The 21,691-nt window shown below is 40.3% G+C and overlaps 2 protein-coding genes across 4 annotated transcripts in view; both read right to left on the bottom strand.

The window, feature by feature from the left end:
• ATF2 (activating transcription factor 2) overlaps nt 1–9,635 on the bottom strand; it is a 41,705-nt gene extending 32,070 nt beyond the window's left edge. For 2 of the 3 annotated variants that reach the window (XM_065670311.1, XM_065670313.1), the window contains exons 1-4: nt 9,592–9,635; nt 3,927–3,995; nt 3,267–3,336; nt 1,244–1,340 (exon numbers count right to left, since the gene is read on the bottom strand). In XM_065670311.1, the coding sequence (XP_065526383.1) occupies nt 1,244–1,340; nt 3,267–3,314 (145 nt within the window). In that variant the 5' untranslated portion in view covers nt 3,315–3,336; nt 3,927–3,995; nt 9,592–9,635. Of the gene's footprint in view, nt 1–1,243; nt 1,341–3,266; nt 3,337–3,926; nt 3,996–5,642; nt 5,665–9,591 lie in introns of those variants that run through there. The other variant, XM_065670312.1, reaches the window with a different exon arrangement.
• An 8,307-nt stretch (nt 9,636–17,942) lies between these two features.
• On the bottom strand, nt 17,943–21,414 carry ATP5MC3 (ATP synthase membrane subunit c locus 3). Its single transcript, XM_065670310.1, has 5 exons — nt 21,304–21,414; nt 21,142–21,219; nt 20,107–20,184; nt 19,545–19,738; nt 17,943–18,187 (listed from the first exon to the last, which is right to left on the bottom strand). Exons 2-5 carry the CDS (start codon nt 21,178–21,180, stop codon nt 18,073–18,075), a joined length of 426 nt encoding a protein of 141 aa, XP_065526382.1. The 5' UTR covers nt 21,181–21,219; nt 21,304–21,414; the 3' UTR covers nt 17,943–18,072.
• Nucleotides 21,415–21,691: the final 277 nt, after the last annotated feature.

The raw sequence follows: 21,691 nt of genomic DNA, 5'->3' as shown, positions 1-21,691 counted from the left end.
TATTATACACAATTTTGTATTGACTCCTATGATGCCTGTGTAGTCCAGCTGGAATCATAAGATTTCTGGTATCTGCACAGCTACGGCATGAAGTAGTTTAAAGTAAGTCTTTATAAGGAATTTTTTAGTACTATGTAAATGCCGCTTATTTCACCATTATTACCATATCGAAATTAACCCCATTTGCCACAAAGTTACCTGCATTTAAAATACTGTAAAACAGTATTATGTGCACCTTACTAATGTAAGCTGGCATTTACAGCTAACAACTGGCTGCAAAGAGACAGACGCTGCCATGGTTTCATTCTCAAACACCTGATTATTTGTTAGGTCCCCTTTCTTTTGGTATCATTGCCAGGGATCACATAGATCAACTTAGTTTTTAACATGTGTAACTGCTGGTTTAAGAATAACAAGGTTTTTTGGGTTTTTTTCTGTCTGTCCTTACAAATTAGCCTCTTACAAGGGAAAAATAAAATAAATAAAAAAAAAAAAATCAAAGTGTCAGAAAACCTTTGTTCCACCAATGAAAAAAACCACAGTCTGACTAGAGCATCAGAATAATTAGCATGTGCTGTCTTTATAATACAGTCAGTCATCCACTGGTAATAACTCCTGATCCTGGACAAAGAGAAAAAGTTAGTTACAACTCACCAAGGGTATACCATGAATTCAGAGGGAGAAATACAGTAAAAGTATTTTAATTTTATGCTAAAATTAAAACAAAAGTGGTTTTCTTTCTTCTACTATGCCATTTAAAGAATAATAATTACCAGTTCATTCTTCTAAAGTCACCACAGTATGTAAAAACCAGCATGTATTTTAAAATTTAAGAGCCAAGTAGTACCAATGAATATTTAAAACTTAAATACAATTTAGTTACAGATCCTGTTAGGCATAGCCTTTATTAGTATAGTCTTACTGAATGCTTCTTACGTAAGTTAATCAATTATTCAAGTATTGGTAATTGAAAAATATTTAGCTCATACAACAGATCTAACCAGAAGTTATTTTTGGAAAATAGTACTGGCTTCAGATTCTGATAAAAGCCAATTATGTAAGAAAATATTGCCTAAGCACACACTGTAGACAACTATAGTGAAGAAAATGTTTCATAACCTCTTAACAGAAGTCTATGCATTATGTATAGAAAAAGTCTATATATTACGTACAGAAAATATATAAAACATATGCCCATTCCAGCAGAAAAGTGAATAAACTAGTTATAAAAGCATATACTAACCAGCCACAATGACACTATCATTACGAGCCGGACCAAATTTCAGTGTCATCTCATGTTTATGTTTATGGACAGCCAAATGATCCTCATTGGTAAAACGCTGCAGCAGAAAGTTTTAAGAAATAGTTGTAATTTTGAGTGTGAACAAAGTCAATACAATTCTACAGAAAGTAAATTTTCAACAGGTTAACAGACAACCCTCTTAGGCAGATACATGTTGTACCTTGGCCAACAGTACCAAGCAGAAATATTACAAAACTCTAATGATGTTCAAAGTAACTAAATAGTAATGGTATGAGGGCAAGGGTAATGCATGTACCTGCATTCATCAAAAGCCCAAGATAAATTTCAAAGTGCTGCAGACTTCATCAACTGTTAGCAAACAGATATTTGCTATACTAACGGATCATGATAACATTTAGCAATTGATTACCACTATTTGATTTCTGTAATGTGCATATTATCACAACAGTGAGAACTGATCTGTAATCACAGACTTCACTGTATTTAACAGCATAAAGTTTAGCTCCTGCCCCTGGCCATTTACTGTAGAAAAAAAGAGGCAAACAGAATGGGAAACACGGGAACCATGTCAGTCAACTGAAAAGCTGTTCATGAAATAAACTTATCAGAATTTTTAAAATCTCTTAGGTTTTCGGCAGTATGCAGTTTTCTGCAGATGTGCCCTACAATTTGGAGTACACGCTATTAAAAAAAAAAAGAAAAAGAAAAGGGAGCAAGCAGACAGACTATGTGCTGTAAAATAGATATTCTTGCTTTTACCAACTTGCAATTTGCTATGCCTCTGTAGTTGTGAGTAAAGACAGTTTTTCACCTGAGATAATATAAGAAAACATTTCCCAAGATGCAGGCTTCCTAAAGAGAATGCATTTTATAGAATACTCAAGTTCTTACTTTTCTTTGTGAACAGTTGATTCTGAGACTGTTTTTGATTATTTCTCAGTAATTTAAGTCACTCCACACACATCTTGTAACAGATACACACCAAGGGTCATCTCTCAGAAAACAACACAGAAAGCTTAGGTGACCTCTGAGTACACTCGCCCAGAATACTTCTGGGAGAAAGGACATGTACATGTGGAGCTGAGAGGAAAATTCAAAATGCAGGATCACTGAAAGACAGGTTGATGCAGGCCAGGCACTTTTTTTGTTAAAACTCTGTTGCCAAGGGTTCCAAATGCCCAGCTCTCCATAGCTCTTGTGCCTTATCTCTACAGAAAGCATAAACCAGAAACTTTGGTGTTCTACCACACTAAAAGATTCAAGCACATCTTTCTGTCCCATTATGTGATTGACAGGTTCCCTCACAGGGAATGGGACCTCCAGATCCTGACTCCCTCTCTGTGTGCTGCAGTGTGAGGTAGCATCTGGAGAAACCTTGCCCATTTTTCACAGACACTAGTTTTTTCTTCTTCACTGGAATGAAGGATTGCTGTAGCCCCATGATGGATCTTCTATGAGATTTAGTTGCCAAAACACTCCTGACAGAGCTTACATGGAAACTAGATTCAAATAGGATGGGGACAAACATGTTGATTAGGAGAAGGCAGCTCTCTTGTGTTACTTTTGATGTCTTTGAACATATTAGACATAGTAAGAAATCTTAGTCCTCTCCCGCCTTAAATACAGAAGGCTCCATTAATATAAAATCAATGCAGTCATTAATCCTAAAAACTAAGTTATAAGAATAAAATTGAAAATATTTTGAACTCAAAATCCAAATAATTCCAAGTGCACTAATATAATGAAAAAATACAGCCTGCTCAAGAAATCAATTCTATATAATGGTGGGTAGACACAATATAATGAAGAAAATCAGCTTAAGAAATTAATTCTATATAAAGGATGCAGGGATGTCCATTTCATGCAGCAGATAATGCAAATTCACCTATTTTCAGGTTACTAAATCTAAGTGTTAAGGCAGTTTAAACCACAGATCCCTATCAACGTTTCACAATTTCACTTTTACTTTATCAGTGTTAATAACTTCAAGTCAGACCATTACCTGGCCACATCCAGGGGCAGTGCATAAAAAGGGTTTGTCATCACTCATATTCCACAGGTCGTTGTGCTACCTTTATTGAAATAAGAATAGAATACATTCTACAAATACTGCAACGAGTTATCAATGCATCAACATCTAGAGGATATTTTAATATTCCATGGATAAGAATTTCTGCCTTCTGGCTAAGCTAAGAATCAAATACCGACGATTTAAGTACAGTCTGGATTCCAGACTCTGTCAGGGAAGTACACAAAATCCAATAGACACATGGCAGGTTTTGAACACCCCCCTCAAAAGGAAAGGCAAGTATTTGTACATAACATGACTGAAAACAGAGTAAGCTAATTTGTTACTGAAATTAAAATACGTTATAAAAATGATCCAATTACCACAATTAAAAAAAAGAACAAAGAAGCAGACAGTAACAAGTGGCTGATTCCTTAGTCTTTTCATGATCTTTAAAGCTCAGGTTTAAAGGTAGGTCAGCAGATAGCCCTTTATGTAAACTGTTACAAATTTAACTAAACCCCTCATGTACTCCAGTAATGTTTCAGTTACACAACTGGATTACCAAAAGGCTAGAAACTATTTAAGAAAGAAGAAACATGAGTAACATTTTGTGCTGTTTTGCATACTCACCCCAAATACTAATACACATACCTGCCAGATTTCACATAGAAAACTGTTTCATAGGGCAAACTATCGTATCCTCCTTTTCATGGCAATGAACTGTAATTGAAAGAAGATATTTATTACTGTGCAAGTAAAACACATAATAATACATGATTTTGTAAAGATCAATGATATAGTGCCCACTATTCACCTATGAAACACAACAGTTTTTCAAATAAATGGTTTACTCCCATATATCCTCTAATTAGTTACGGCATCTGTGGTTTCACCCTGGAGGAAATACATTCATCTTTAAATATAAATATTTGTATGGAGGTCTAACAATGTTAGTTCTAAACACTGCTTAGCTTGATGAAGCAAATAAAGATGAATAAAGACATCTTTATGATTAAAGATCATAATCAGGATAAATCCATCTCTCCCCCCACAGGCTGGTCATGAAAAGTTGCAAGACTTCTGGAGACTGCCTAATCACCCTAAGAATATATTCTCCTGGTACACCATTCAGCACTAGACACAAGACAAATCAAGTACGCATAAGCAAGTAACAGATCTGTAGGGAACATATTATCTGATCCTTCTGCCTGCTCCTGTACAGTAAAAAACTACTGCATACTTTCTGGATATTACTTCAAGGAGAAGGATAGCCCAGTGTCCTTGGTCATGGGCACTGAATAGCAAAGCAGCAAAACATGGTGTGGAGGAGATTCCTAAGTGTCACTGCTAAATATATACCTCCAACAGAATGAGGATACTGAGCTGAGATCACAAGCCAAGAAGAGATGAATGGCTGCCAGAAATTTTAGTCTTTGGCACTGACAACTCAGAAAAATTTACATTCCCAAGAAAGGATGCCAAAGCAAATCCAGAATGGAGATTGTTCTGCTGTTCTTTGCAAAGAGTTCATAACCTGCCTCAAGTTTCTGAAGGGATTAAATATTTCTTGAACTGTTCAAATTATGAACTTGGTACTGTCACCAATACAGTACTAACAAGGTTATGGGCAAGTCTAAATTCTCATCACTAAGGCTTCAGGCCTTAGTCTGAGAAATAAGGCCCTTATCAATGAAGCTTTAGGATTACAACCTTATGTTATCTGGAAATTCAACAGACACTTAAAAACTATCCCATGAGCTTATTATCCTTGTTCAGCTACGCAACAGTCAGATATTTTAAATGCATATTCAAAACTAACAGAGTCAGTGTCCTTTAAAACTCAGTTTGCTTTGTTAGGTCTTGATCTTGGGATACCATGTAGTTACATATAGGTACAATATGCACACATGGATACATAATAGGAGCAGAAGAATTACATCTGTATCAGGAATGTCTGAAGGTTTAAGAAACAATTCTGTCTGGGTTTTTTTGTTTCCTTGTTCATTTTTTGTTTGTTTGTTTGGTGTGGGTTTTTTTGTTTGGGCTTTTTTTTAATCTGAAGGGGGAAGATTTTGATGTGCATATAGGACATTTTTTCCCCACTTTATTACCATAGCTTATTGTCATCTTTTAGTATTTTTGTTAGATCACAAGCTGTAAAGATAATTTTTTCAAGTCTGCTTATGTACTTACTTCAAGTCTGCTTATGTTAAAGGAATATTACCAAAACATTTGCATATGCATACGAAGTTGTTACCTGATTTCACGTTTTGGTTTGCAAAGCCAACCAAACTGAATATTCAATGTCTGATACAAACTAAAAATCAACCCTTGTGAAAAACAATGTTGTCCTCCTGGCACACTTACTGGAAAAAAGTTGGAGATAAATTCATTTCCTGATCTTTGTAATATTGTTTGACTGCAGGCCACAAGGAATTTTGTGAGGTAATGCCTTGTAAAAGGATTCCAGCTAACATCTGAGGGAAAAAAAAGTACCTTGAAGCACTGAAATTTTTGCACTAAAAGAGAAAGAAGATCACTTGCGCATTCCAGCAAGAGCTTGGACATTATAAATGTAACCAGAAAGCAGATCTGACAGCATGGGAAAAAAAGAGGTCACATTTGTTAATATAGCCAAATTGGTAAGGATTTTATTTACCTATTACAGAGACAAATGCAAACCCTGCACCTAGAATGAAATAACTCCATGTAACAATGCAGGCTGAGGGCCAGCTGGCTGTCAAGAAGCTTTGGGGCAGAACTTGCAACTCCTTGTGGACAAACTGAACACGACTTAGCATCATGTCACTTGTAGCACTGAAACCTAACAGCCTACTGGGCTGAATTAGCAAGAGCATAGCAACCAGATGAAGGGAAGTGATTATTCTTTATCTGCCACTCATGAGACTACAGCTGGAATGCTTGTCCAGATTTGAGCCCCTCAAGACAGATGACAAACTGAAGAGAAACCAGCAGGGACCCCACCAAAATAGAAGGCAGGGCTATTATGTGGAAGAGGAATACCAGGAAGCAGTTTGCTCAGCATGGAGAAGGAAGGCTAAGGAAGGATCTAATTACGGTATTACACTACTTAATGTATTTTTCTAGAGAAGACAGATCCAGACTCTGGGTAGTGTACAACTACCAGAGCACTGGAACAGGTTGCCCAGGGAGGTTGTGGAGTCTCCTACATTGGAGATATTCAAGGCCCGCCTGGACAAGTTCCTGTGTGATGTACTTCAGGTTACTCTGCTCTTGCAGGGGGGTTGGACTAGATGATCTTTTGAGGTCCCTTAAACCCTTGGGATTCTGTGATTCTGTGATGAGATGCAACATTCGCAAGCCACACTAAGAAAGTTAACAGCAAGTATAAGGGGAGAAGAAAAAAGAAAAATAAAAATCACTCTGTGAGAGCAGCTGAACACTGGAACAGGTTTCCCAGTGGGGCTGTGGAATCTCCATCCTTGGAGATAATAAAATTTTCAGTGGATGAAATTCTGAGCAATCTAAGATAACTCTGAAATTTAAAGTGTACCATAAAGATGCCATAGCCAGAAACAGAGGTGAACAACCTTTCAACTCGGCAAAATCTGAGTAACGTTCTGATGGTTTTAGAAGACTTAGTGTGGTTAACATTACAGCCCAACAGCTAATACTGTTGGTGCTGGGGAAAAAGACAAACAAACCCCATCCTTTGCCTCCTGTCTTTTGCACTTTTTGTTGCCTGACAGGAATAACAAGACTAATACATGGAAGGCAGATTTTCAGAAAGTAAGTTGACGAAAAGGCTCTGATTTCACTCTGATTCCACTCTGATTTCAAAAGGCTATTGGAGACTGACTGCTCTAGAAGAGAATATCACACTAAAAAAGAGAAGAATTTGGAAAATACTCTTCCCCTGAAAACCAAAATAGCAACTTAAATGCCATCTTGACAAAAATGCTGCTCACCCAACCAAATGAGAAATAAAGTACGTGAACTGCTAACCTAATTGCTAGAGATGACTTATAGCCACCTTGAATTGTTACCCAGGCAACAGCAAACACCTTGTCCCATAGAAAAAAGATGGTTCCTGAAGCAATCCAATCTGAATGTGAAATTCCAGCCTTAATTTATCTCTTCAGATAAACTAAACAATTCAGTGCAATGATTCTTACTACAGTCCACTGAACTGCAATTTTCTTCTGTAAGCCTTCCAACCTTAAATTTCTTTCAGTAGCATAAAGACACCCTCGAGTCACATTGAGAAACTGGATCAGTGCTGAACATGGGAAAACCATGAAATAATCTTGGCAATATAATCAACTTTGGTACTTAAATCAGAAAGCAGTATCTCTTTTTTGGTGTTTGCTCTATACTTCACACAAAAGTAAAATACTTTCACATTCTGTCTATTTAACATGTTGTAAGATTTGCAGCCAATTAACCAACATTTAGGACAGTGTGCTTACTGAGAAATAAAGATGTTTTCTATGAAATGACACACTAGTGTTTATATAAATGTACTACAAAAATAGCTTCAACAATTATTTGTATATTTTGATAAGATTTTTAACTGAACATCTTAGGTACACTTTCTGGAAACTATTACTACACACTTTAGGGCTTGCTTCTAAACTATCTTCCTGTAGACAATTCATAAAAGAATAGAATCATACACTGACTTTAGCAATGTCTTGTTGACTTACTTTACTGCTAAATGTTTTTCTGTTTTCTCTTAATTCCCTACATACAGGAACATGTAAAACAGAACTGACATCTCATTTATTTTTTTCTATTAAACATTTAAATAGCTTTTTAAAACATACACATATTGATAAACCTTAAAAAACCCCCTCCAAATCTGCTGAAAAAAATCGTTCTTCATGCATACCTAGTAAAGATTCACCAGACTTCTAGCTAAAGCCTCTACACACTTTACCTGTATCAGGCATGCTCCATGCCAAAAGACCTCTATGCACTAACCTGCTCGTGGGCTATGCAGTCTTACTCTGTAATTACTTATTCTAAGCACTGCAGCAACACCAAGGCTCCCCTCCTGTAACGTTAAGGCTGACACAAACAACACAGAAGAAAACAGCCTAAACTCAACACAGAAAATACAGACAACTATAAACATAGCAAAAAACCCCAAACCAACAAACAAAATCGACTACCAAATCAGCTTTTAATGTCAGCATTCCTCTACTGGCCATCAAGCAAGATGAGATGCACATTGTCACAAGAGTGTCACTACCCCTAAGCTGGACAGTCCATAGAGGACAATCTGACAGTCTGCCAGCTACTGTAGTATGCTGATTTATCTACTACTGCTTACGTGTGATACAAACCCCAGTTTTTCTGCTAGGCTGACCACCTGCATGTGGCTTCAACTCAAGAAACGTCTGTGCATTCTGGTTTGAAAAAATGAAAGTTCAACAAAAATTGGTTTAGGCCACTGAGACAAATCAGAATTACAGTAGTCCATCAGCACTGAGACTCCCCCGGGTCTACACGCTACGAAGTGCTTAAGCTACAGTATCAGCGATGTCTTTTCCTACGGATGTTTGCTCTTCCTCAAGACCAATCATGTCTATTCAACATTTCCTTTTATTCTTTACATTTGATCTGGAGTTGCGACCCTTTTTACTGCAAGATACAAACCCGCTCCGTATACAGAATTATTAACTCTTAGTAAGCTTTTCTGTAGATCCCATCACAGTATGTAGTTGCTTTTAGGTAGCATAAGATTTTCAAGATTTTACTTTAAAGCTTCATTTTTTTATTGGGAAACTGAAGCACTAAAGGGCAAAGTATAGCAATATTTCACAGTCTTTATCAACTTTAAGAGTTCTACTTGAGGTGCATACTTTTTCAAAGTGAAGTGGACTGAATATATTTGCCACCGTAAAGAATGACATTATCTTAATGATTATCTGAAGAACTGAATTTAGTGTTTTGCTTGGCTCCAACAAAAATTTTAATAGATAAGATTCTTCAGAGAAAAAAAAAAAGTAGCTATTTTGCTCTTCCAAATTTAAGCCCTTCACAATTCAGAGATGCTTTTTGCATGCAACCAAACAAATCAACGTACACCAAAACAAACAGGGCACCTTCTATACTTTCAATACTCGCATACAGCATTTCACAGCTTAAATTTTCATCACCTTTCACATTTAAGCCTATCTTTATTTCCAGTTTTCTACAGAGGCAGACTTGCAAGTTCTGCTTTCAGTAAAAATCAAAAGTTAGCATGTAGAATACACCACTTAATAAGAAGCAACATAAATAAAAAGATAACTTGTATTTTAAAAGAAAAAACAATTGCTTCACTTACCTGGAAGGACTGGAACAGCTTTTTTTTTTTTTTCCCCACTTCCTATAAAGCAAAAGAAGAAAGATGAAGCAAAAGTGGTGTAATTAATACTTGAGCATTACAGTCAACTTTCAAATGTGTTCTGACTGTATTTATGTAATGCCATAGAATTTAGAATTCCTAAAAATTAAAACTGAATGATGAAGAGAATTGAGGAGAAAAAAACCTGAAAAATAAAAATATTCTTCCTCTTAAAGAAAGCGGGATCATCAGAAAGTAGCTCAGCAGATTCTGCAACAAAACTGTAAGATGTAGGCCAGAATATTTAAAGGTTGTAAACCTCAAAAACTGGCAAGCAGTTAAACAGGAGCTCCTTCTTCACACTTCACTGCTTAACAGAATGGTTGTGCTATTTCCTAGAAGACACATGACCTGTTTCACAGAGTTCTGGGGAAGAATAAGGAAGAATTTAATGACCATAGCATAATGCTCATATTTTCTCTTTTAAAAAAGTCAAATATTGGGCACTTTTTGCTTTGCTATTATTAACTGTTTGTAACTAATGTCTGAAGTTAATTCCATACCTTTCATGGTTTGTCTAAGATTCTATAAAGGGGAGAATATCTGGACAAGACAAAAAGATGCAAGAAGTGAGGATGATTGACTTAAGTTCAAATAGGAACAAGAAAGTCAGCTGGACAGTCACATGTACAGAAACAAACCAATTAAATCACTTCAGCTTTGTGGAAGAAGCAGGCTTTTTCCACATAAAGGAACATTTCTGGTAAACAGAGAGCACTAATGGAAAAAGTAAAGTCCTCAGGCTTAACACCTCCTGTTGACTGAATATGGCCGCTCCTAAGTTAACCCCCTGGCTTATATATTCTTAAAGGTGCCTTGGTCTTTCTTTGACTTACTGGAAACTCATGCTGTGTGAATTATAGCTCTTGTAGATAAGTGAAAGGTCAATGAACCTCAGAAGAAATATACAGGGGTTAATATTCTACTGATATTTTCACAATTTATATTAGGACTTGGCTTCCCCAGCTCATTTATCTAGGGTTGAATGTCTTAATTTTGCTCATCAATCTAACAAACATTAGAAATACAATCTCCCTTTCCTACACCACTTTCAACAAATAGTAAAAAAAGCTTAACAAAAAGTTATTACATTTTTACATTTTTTTAGATTGCATCCCTGAAGTATAAAATTGAATACAATAATTAAGAATTTAATTTAAAAAATATTTTAATATATCATAAGTATCCCACTACAGGACTCCCACTGCTCATTAAAACAGAATGATTTTTTTTTTTCCTATGAGGAATAATACAAATGACCACTGTCATTTACCTAGAAAGGGAAACATAGCATATTGCTTGGAATAGAAAGGAAGCTCCTGTCTGAACTGGAGCTGACTGAAAAGTTCTCAGGCTGAACTGAAACTGATGAAGAACAATGCTAAAACAGTATGGCATAAACCTGGGTTTTGGTTTTTTTTTTTTACATAATTATTAAATATTGACTCATATTTCTATCACTATATCAAGTGCATATTACTGATTTGAAACAAATGTATTTAAGTTACGCAGGGGGACAATGATAACTTGAAATCTATTTATTATTCAAAAAGATAAGTTAGTAGCATTGAACCATGTCCACTCCTCTGAAAACAGTTAATGCATTATTTTTACCCAGAAATTAAAATTATTTTAAGGAACCATAACAAAACAAATTAGAAATAACATATGAATTTCTAAAGATATTAAAACTTCTCAAAGTCAAAAATGTGCCTTTGTAAGTTTAAGCTACTTAATAACTGTAGGCAAAAAAAAAAAAAAGAACAGCTGATGACAGAAAAGGAATTACAGGCTCAAGATACACCAAAAATTTAATTAAATGAGATTCAAAGGAATACCACATCCCAGGCTGCCCAACACTTTAGTCACACAACAGAAGTAAAATGAAAACTAAAAGTATTTATAAAATTATGTATGAGCAAATGTAAGACCTGAAAGTACATTATGTTAGATGCTGCCCAGTCTAGGAGTTTCTGGAAAAAGACATACCAAACATGATCATATTTCTAGACTTCAAAGCAGGACAGAAATAACAAATACACTGTGAAGAAGAAAAACTAGTTGATGAAGTATTAGCACTGTATTAGCACACAGTACCAGTATTAAAACATACACTCATAATGGATATTTTAAAAAAAGCTGCTTCACTCCATGCACAGATTGATTCTTTTATTATTTCAAACTTTTTGATGTGTTATAACACAAGCAGCCCTTGACAACGTTCTGTTTTTTTTTTTAATAAGACAGCTTCCCAGTTTTGATTCTGGAATGCAGAATTATAAACACTAAGAGAATTCAAGTGAACACCTAACAGCTATAGTCTGTCTCTCTGAAATTATGTCTGCAACTGGATATCTGCTAATAGATGTTAACTTATGTTGCAGTAGAAGGCTGAAGAAATCATCTAAAACACTTGTGGAAGACCAGGGCCAGAAGGAAAGGTCCTCCTCATTCTATCAGCTGGTGATGAATTCAGAATCTAACACAGACCTAGCAGACTATGACCTTAACTTCAGCAACATTTGTTTCTATTAACTCCATCTAGCCTGGGACATGACATTTACTGCTGTGAGTAGAAAATGGCAAGAAGAAAACAAAACCATTATTTTAAAATGTGGAAAAGAAAACAGAGCTTAGCCATACTTAGGGTCACTATTTCAAAAGCAGCATATGATTCAGAATTAAGCTTTATTAGAATTTCTGATCCTAGTGCAAGGAGACAGGTGTCAGTATCAGCATTTGAAGACAAAACATCTCTGGGAGAAAGCAATACAATGAAAAACAAATCAGTGACAGAGTATATTGATATGACATTGAAACATACTCATGAATCTCACTCCAAGAGAGTGAGATGCAGAAAGACTGTAGCATGAGTAAGACTGCAGAAGCAACATGGCAGCACACATACCCCTTAACTCCAAACATTAAGTTGCATTATGGCATAAAACATCTGTGCCTAAAACATCGTGCAGCCATCACTGCTTGAGGGTTTATAATGTGTTTTTTTTCATGTGAAAGCTTAGGAGGCCTTTTATTAAGACAACTCGAGAGGCATAATGCACAATAACAGGCAAAGTCAATGGGAGAACTGGTCCAAAAGGCCCACGTCGCGGGCAAGCCTCCACACCCCTGTGGTGCAAAAGAGCTGTTCTTACCCTCCCTCCCAACACACCTCACGCCCGCACCCGCACCCCCCCTCCGCACCCCTTTCAGCACCTTCCGCACAGCACCGGGTACGGCCCAAAATCTCCCTTCAGAGCAGACGGATGCAGGGAGAGGCCTCCTTAGAGCCGAGCTGAGCCGGCAGGCGCAGGCCTGGCTGCCCCCTTCCTCCCGCACTCCCCCCGCCTTCCATCTCCCGCGGCGGGCAGGGCCCGGGGCAGGTACCGGCGATGCCCCCGCGGGGCAGCCCACTTCCGGATGCGGGGAGCTGCAGCCCCCTTCGCCACTCGCCTCCCCGCTCCGCCCCGCGCCCTCGGGGCGCCCGCCAGGGCCCCTACCTCCTGGCGGGTAACGGTCTCTGCGGCGCCGGCCGGCCGCCCCGCCCCGGCTCTAGGGGCGGCGGGAGCCGCAGGCCGCGCTGGGGGAGGAGGCTGCCGCGGAGAGGAGCGGCGGCGCCATGTTACTGCCTCCCGGGTATCCCCCGCCTACTGCCGGGGAGCGGAGCCGCTCCCTCCCCTCTGCCCTCGGCGCGCTCGCCCGCCCGGGCGCCGCCGCAGCGCGGAGGGAGGAGCTGCCGGGCCGCGCCGGGCCGCACTCGTGTTTACAAACTCACCCCGGGAACGCGGGCCGAACCGCACATTAAAGGCCGGGTCCCCCACAGGCTTCCGTCACTTCTCGCGAGAGCTCGGCTGACATCTCCGCGGGCGGCGGGGAGGCGCGGATCACGTGGCGAGGGAGGGCGGGGCGGAGGGCTGGCCCGCTGTGCCGGTTGGGCGGTGAGGCTGCCGGCGCCCCGTGCCCGGGCGTGGCTGAGGGGACGTGTGTCCCGGGTATGGTGCCCACAGCAGCTCCTGCGCCCAGCGCGCAGAGCGGAAAGGCACCCCTGACCCTGCCGGGGAGCCCAGCGGGTGTGACTGGCTGGAGACCTCGCCCGCCACGCTGATAACGCTGCCGGGTGGGAGCGCGGAGGATGAGGCGCCCATCCTCTGCTGCTGGCTCTCCAGCAGTGCTGCTGCTGCTGCGAGGGGAAGGCAGCAGAAAGCGGTTAGAGCCTAAGTCGCTGTAACAGCTCTTGGTGCGCTGGAGACGTCTAACTTTAGGAATAACCAGCTCTCCAAACCCGTGTACTGGCTCTATTCCTCTGGCTTCCCCGTCCCTGTGCATCGCAACTGCCATGTCAAGAGCTAGGTGTGTGCCTGAAGCCAGGGTTCTCCTAAACGTTCACCGGATTTAACATTGTACCAAACCCGCTGCAGCACTATACAATGAAGGGAAGTACATAAATTTTACAAACGAGGAACTGGAAGCATTTTGCATTCATTAAAAAACCATCATTATATATGATATGTGGTGAAACAGTTCAGCCACTATGTACCCTGAACCACAGATGAAGTTTTAATTCTCTGCCTGTGTATCATCTGGAACTGTCCTACTCCAAGACTGATCTGAGAGTATGAAAATATGAGTAACGACAACAAAAATATGTATTTTTTTAAATAGCAGCATTAGTTCCACAAAATTACATTTTGTCTAGGTTCCCCTGAACTTACAAAAGACAATATGGTATGTTTCATTTCTTGCAAATTATTTTTGTGCAACAGTTTTACAAAGTTTTTTAAGATAAGGTGGGATAAAAACCAGTGCGTGAAAGTACATGTTTGCTTAAAGGTGGAATTACTCTTTACTCTGAGCATGGTGCAAAGGGCTTAAATATGAGTGCAGAAAAACAGAGGAATAAAGATTTCTTCACAAAGCAACTTAAAGCTGTATGTAAACAAGTATTTTTCAGTGGTTGAGCTCAATCATCACATGGCAACATCAGCCCTGAACAAAAACCTGAACCACAAGTTGTTTGCCTTTCTTCCTTCTAAAATTGGTACAAAAAAACCAAACAACCCCGTAAATGGAGTGAAAGCGGGGGGGGGGGGGGGGCGGGGTTGGAAAGGCAGCAGGATGAATCACTTTTTTACCTGCAGCAATAACTTCAGAGTGTGATTTGTAACACAAACATTTCCTTCACTATACATTAGGATAATGCTATTGTGCTCATGGCTTTCAGAGATGGCATGCTGTCTGATCTACTGGGACAGCAGCCAGCACAGTTATTCAGAGCCAATGCAGATCTTTGCTTCAGCTTCAACAAGGAAACATGAAGAGTCTTTGGATCTGGAGAACCTTCAGTACAGATTTCCATGAGCTGACAGTCTTTAAGGTCAACACAGTCCATGGCAAAAGCAACTGAAGCAGCTTTCAGGAAAGTGAAACCTATAGCATCACCTCATGGAACTTTCAATCCGTTTTCTCTAACCTATGAACAAAGACTTCTTGATGTAAACTTTTAAGGAGAAGACAAGTTTGGGTTCAGACTTAAACAGGGAAGATTTAGGTTGGATATAAGAAAATTTTTTATTGTGAGAGGGGTGAGCCACTGGCACGGGTGAGCCACTGGCACAGGTTACCCAGAGAAGCTGTGGCTGCCCCATCCCTGTCAGTGTGCAAGACCAGGCTGGACAGGACTTTGAGCAACCTGGTCTAGTGGAAAGTGCCCCTGCCCACGTCAGGGGTGTTGGAATTAGATTATCTTAATGTCCTTTCCAACCCGAACCATTCTATGATTCTTTAAGAGTCCTGCTGCTGCCCAGTTACTCACTGCAAAGAGGTTGGGAGGATTTTGGTTTGGGGTGAGGATTTATTGTGGGGTTTTTTTATTTTGGTAAAAAACATTTGATCTTTTACATATTTATTTTGTCTCTTTTATGAACATTTTAGGAAAACTGAAGAGTATCTTCTGTCTTTGTAAGACCACTCAAACTGACCAAGTGCTTAAGTAACCACTGAAACTATGCTGTTTTACAAGAACAAGGAAAATACAGAAATGGAAAAAGGCAGCCAATGTGCCCTGTGATCATTCAGATGTGAAAATCCACCCACTGCTCATTGTCTCTAAGCCCCTTATTGTCTATAACGAGGATAATCCTCTGTGTGAAGGTTTGGTGCCATGTTTTGAAATTCCTTGATTAGTCTCTATCTGTAACACTAAGATCTGATTCTTTTGAGACTGACATTACAAAACAGCAAGTTTGCTTGGGTTTTGCCCATGTTCACTAGTCTAAGAGTGAGTTAGAAGATAAGCTTGGGGAGATGCTACTACTAAACAGACAGGCTCCACATCCATATACAGGATCACCTGAGATGTCCACTGCCTTTCAGACAAGGCTGATCATAGAGAAAGGGGTACATGTTGACAGGGTCAACTGCATGGGAAAAGATGGGATGTAAATCAAGAAGTTGTTATTCAAACCTTGGTGACTCCTGTGGCTTTCTTATTGAGGTTACAGAGCAATAGCTTAGCCAGATCTTCCTACACCAAACACAATCACAACTCAGCAGAACCATTTTATATGGTTCAAATAATTTGATAAGTACAATTAACAGACTCGGAGCTAGACTTGACCAAGACAAGTCTGAAGATACTTGTTTGATCAAAGCTGGAATTAAGCTACATCATTAGACTAGTCCACAATATTACCAAATATGGATTGCCACCTCAAATACCTGCAGAGATCCCTACAGTACTGAAAGAACAGAGCAAAGTTTACCTACCAGAAGCACGGAAGTACACAGAGAAGCTTTAGTCTAGAATTCTAATGATCATTATCTACCTTTCATCCAAGGCAAATGCCTGTAGTCAGCTCTGTAACAGAACAGCTTATGAGAATGAATAGTAAGCTCATAAACACTGTGAGTATAAATCACATGGAAGATAACTGCAGTATGATTTACCTCCTAACCCTCTCTCACCCTGCAAAACAACCCACTTTCAGACCTAGTCATATAAGACACTACTGTGCTATAGCTGAATATTTAAGGATGCTGCATTCTACACTCCTGAACCTCACACATATAAACGGATGCTCTATTTACGCAGCAACTTTTAATCCTTTTGAGATGACTATGTTCTCCTAAGAACATACGGGCAGATTAACTTCTCATGCTAGGTTCAAGTTAGGCTACATGAATCACAGAATCAAGTCTACCACTGAACTACGTCTATGAACACCAGTGTGGTATTTGAATTTGGATGAAAACAGAAGTCTTACCTGCACCTTGCAATGATCTGAGAGCCACTAGTCATTTCTCCATCTCCCCAGGGATAGGCAGTTTACATTAAAAAATTACCTAAATTCAGTAATCACTCATTTAACAGCAAGTTGACAAAGCTTATAACAAGCTTACCCATGTTCTTCCAAAGTACAGCTTACATTTGTTGAATGATCAGATCTATTATTTAATATTCTGAATACAGCTTGAGATGCTACCACCTCCCCTACCAGAATAGCATATAGTAGCACACAGCATGTTGCTGTAAGCATAGACAACACCGTAAATGCATTTAGATTGTTAAGACAGACACAGTGAGAACCAAAGCTTGATAACTGCAGATATTTTCTTAATAGAAATGCTTTGATCCCACTACTACTAAAAGAATTTGAGAGAGAATGCAAAGCTGTCTTAACAAAATTAGGAAGCTGGAAGTTCTCCCTTTTAATTACCTGATACCAAGAATGCATGCAGTAAGTAAGAGTGTAATATCAATGTGCCACAATTCCAGACCACCTAAAAATGTGGATCACCCGAAGAAGTTGTTAGTTTAGTTCAACTGGAACACTGGTTAGACCCAAGTGGAAATATTTTACCATGGTGATCAAAATTTATCATGTAACTGAAAACTGATGCAAAGTGAACTCTCCTGTCACTGGTTGTGGATTTGTATTTAGCTCTGTCTAGCAAAAAGCATCAGAATACCTTATGTGCCAACAAGCCCGAGAGAAAAACTGTGCAGAAACAGCTCTGGGTGAGTTTGAAATGCAAGTGAAGGAACAAGGCCAGCAGTACAGCCTTTCTAATGTAATCTCTGTATCCTTTGATTTTTCAAGGATATGCCACATTAATTTTAACAGACAAGCAACATGCCCATACATATTAATAAATAAAATGTTTGACTTGAAGTCATTATTTGAAGGGTTCTACGTGATATGTCATTATCAGGAAAAATCCGTGGTGACTGAATGACAAGATGCTGTCTTCCAGATACCCTAGTGAGAAAGATAATAAATGCAGGCAACAGGTTGACAGTTAAAGTTTTTATCTTTAATGAAATGACTTCGGAAATAGCATCGATTTCCATGATACCAACATTTTGGGAGTCCCATAAAATGCAGTTACATTCCAATGCCAATATTACAGGCAGATCTCCTTTCACATGGCAAATAGGATCAAGAAAGCAACCATCAGACAGAAGAGACCCATAGCTTCAGACAGGGCGAATCCCAGGATAGCATATGAGAACAGCTGCTGCTTCAGAGAAGGATTTCTAAAAGAAAGCGAAGGTGTAAGTCCTTTTTACGACTAAGAAGCTTTTCATACAGTTTAATGCATCTGACAGATTCAGAACCTCATACTTCCTTGCCACATATTCCGTAACAGGAAAACCCCATAAATCTAAGCAGGAGTAATTTTTAGCAAGGATCCTACTGAAGACAAATGAGTTGGCAATTAAGACTAGATTCAGGTTATGCAGACTTTATACGGCTATTCCAAATAAGCACAGTTTTTGTTGATTGTATTCCTATATGCTTTTGAATTTGACTTCTCCACATCCTCCCATGCAGGAACTGTCAGCACTTTGTTTACTTCACATCTGTGACATAAAAACTATGTTCCAAGGAAGTTTGTGTGTAGCATTTTAAGTAAGTCTAACACAAATACAGGAACAGAAACCACCTAGAGCAAAAAAAAACCCCAAAAAACTACACAGCAGTTTGTTTCAAAAATGCAATGAATTATCCCTCCCAAGTGTGTGGAAGAGTAGAAAAAATTCAATATGAAGTAACATTCTACACCCTCTTACTGACATGTGCATGCCAAATTAAGGAGACATTACTGAAAATACTTGTATTTCTTCAAGTGGAAGGCAAACTTCCTTGTCTTCAGTAGGGCTTAAAAATCTTTATTAAGAAATAAGACATTAAGTCTTAACTGGTTGAAAGAGCAAAGAACATGAAACAGTCTGTTAAAAGCTTTTTTTATGTCAGTATCCAGTCTGCTCTTCCATGATACCACGTGAACTATTTCTACTACACGAACACTGTAAACTTATCTGGAAGAAGCCCATCCCTACTATAAAATTCCCACCCCCTTCAGATTTCATTCTATAAAATAGTTACACAATCTGAGATACAAAGCTGATTGTGTTAGAAAAATGAATTAATCACCAATTTCTAGGCAACAATCCTGACTACAAAGTCTAAAGCATACAAACTCACATTGCTTATTACCAGTTTTCATGCAGTTTCTCTTTAGGACTTCTCCCCTCACATGGGAAAAAAAAAAAAAAATCCAGGCTAGATTTTTAGTTCAGTTTTGGAACTGAATGCTGAAACACTGGACTTTGGTGATCAGAACATCAACGAAGTCTAATAATCTCACTTCTTTCATGTCTCTTCTCTAGGTAGGAGTGTACAAAATTCTGAATTTAACAACAGAACCATCCCAATGAATGAATACAGTTTCATATTATTCTATTTAGCCATGTTTATCACTAACAAGAATTATTAATAGAACTTATTTTAGTGCCATCATCCTTATTACCACTTGGCTTATATGGGGAGTGCTGCCTCAACATATATCTGCATGCAATTCGAGAACTTTGTAGGACAGAGATTGATTACCTGGCATAACCAATGATTAGACTACCGAAGACTGTTCCAATACCAGCACCAGAACCAGCCACACCTACTGTGGCAGCACCAGCACCAATAAATTTGGCAGCAGTGTCAATGTCCCTGCTGATAGCACTAGTCTGGAATTCTCTAAGTGCTAGTCGGGAGACAGTATTTTGGGCCCCATTAAGTGCTGAGTTGCCCTAAGAAAACAAAACACGAAAAAGATTATATTCAGACACAGACCATCATCTATGACGACTTTAATAGTGTTAATTTTCAAGTTTCAAAAGTTGTATTAGATCCAATGTCTAGTTGCTCTTCCAAGTGATGAAACTATACTAAGAGTTAAAAAACTTCAGTGTTACCTGTTCCACATGAAAGCAATAAAATTTAACTATGAAAGACTTTTCAGGGGAAAAAGCAGGTCAGCAACAGGTATTATGAGGTGTTTGACTTAAAGCAAGTTTCATACTATAGGTATTTGAGTTAGTACAAGTGAACTCTAGGTTGAGGACATTTAGGCTCACCAGGTAATTTAGGAAGATACAGAATTTTGTTTATAAGGTACCTCTCCATTCTTGACCTCTGGCCTAGACAACACAGATGCCGAAATTGGTCTGTACAAGATTCTTGATCCAGCACGGATCTGCAAGAGGAGGAGAAATGCAATAAAACCCCCCACATTTGATCACAGCTGTTCCAATACAATAGCCTGTAAGATTCTAAGGCTATTAGCTACTAAGCCATTTGTCTTACTTGAAAAACAGCAATCTTTGCATATCTGGATATACTGTAAAAGCTACAGAAGCAAGCACAACCATGAAACCTGATACCACTGTTCTCAGGAAGCATTATTGTGAATAGTTATGTCATTTCAATGAACCTGTACATGCTTTATACTGAGAGAAAATGTAGCAAAACAGCGACAAAAAAGCTAGGCAAACCAGCAGGCAGCATTAAGCATTTTGAAATAAAAAAACAAAAGCCATCAAAATTAATTCCAAAATTGTTAAATGCACAGACATAACATAGGCTTTTAAATCATCAGGCAGAAATGAATGAACCCACTTTCACCAGCGGCCTGCATATGTCCTTGGGCTTCCAGCACGCTAAGGTCATATCGGCTCTTGCACAGAGCTCTTCCTGCAGGGTAAACCTACGCCTGCACCTTGCAAAACGAGACATTTTGCAGGCTAGAGAGGGCGTTTTCAAGCAGGACAGCCCCTTGTCTTTGCAAGGGCAAAAAAATCCCGGCCTTGCATAGGACAAGCAACAGGCTAGAGTTTGACCTACACCAAGGTGCACAGCGCACCAGGCCAAAGCGCTTTTCGATGCGCTGCCCTCCCCCTTGACCGCCCGTGCGGGAAGGCCCCTCACCTTGGAAAAGGACTCTGGCCTACACGAGGGAAGCGGGAAGGAGAACCCGGGCCCACCGCAGCCCCCTTCACCCTTTCGCGCCCGGCGGGCAGCCCGACGTACTAACTCGTCCCAGGGGCCTACCGAGGGGCTCAGGGACCCGATCGACTACCGGGCGGCCCGCGACCGCCGCCGCCGCCGCCGCCCGGGACACGGCATTCGAAGCGGCCCGGGCGCCCCCACTCACCAGGGAGGGCGAGGCGGCGAGCTTGGCGCAAGCGAACATCTTAGGGGGCGGCGTTCCGGGGCCCACAGTCCGGTGTCTCTGCGGAGAAAGGGGAGAGGGTGAGGGACCCGCGGCGACCGGCAGCGGAGGCGATGACCGCGGATAGCGCTGCGCCGCACTCACCCGCTCCGCCTGCCGCACCTCAGACCCGACACTCTGAGGCTGCTCCTGTGCGCAGGCGCGGCGGGGCCGGCGGCGAGCGCCCGGATGCAGCGCGGCGGAAGGAGGCGGGCCGCGCCGCCAAGGTCACTTTGTGTCCGCGCCATTGGTGGCGGTGGGGGCGCATGGCGCGCGGCAGCCCACCCTGGCGCAGCCGCAGTCGCGCTGTGCCCGCCTCGCCACGGGGGCGCAGGCGGGGCGGCGGCGTGTCTGGGGCGGCTCTCAACGGCAGCCGCGGACGTTAGGCCAGAGCCAGCACCATGGAGCTTGCGGCAGGGCAGCAGCGGGGTGAGGGAGCTTCTCCTCCGTGGTGTGCAGGACGCGCGTTAACGGGGAGAGATTTAAGGCACTG

This window comes from Lathamus discolor, chromosome 3 (genome assembly GCF_037157495.1).
Source record: "Lathamus discolor isolate bLatDis1 chromosome 3, bLatDis1.hap1, whole genome shotgun sequence".
Taxonomy (NCBI): domain Eukaryota; kingdom Metazoa; phylum Chordata; class Aves; order Psittaciformes; family Psittacidae; genus Lathamus; species Lathamus discolor.
This window is presented reverse-complemented; position numbering and strand designations above follow the sequence as displayed.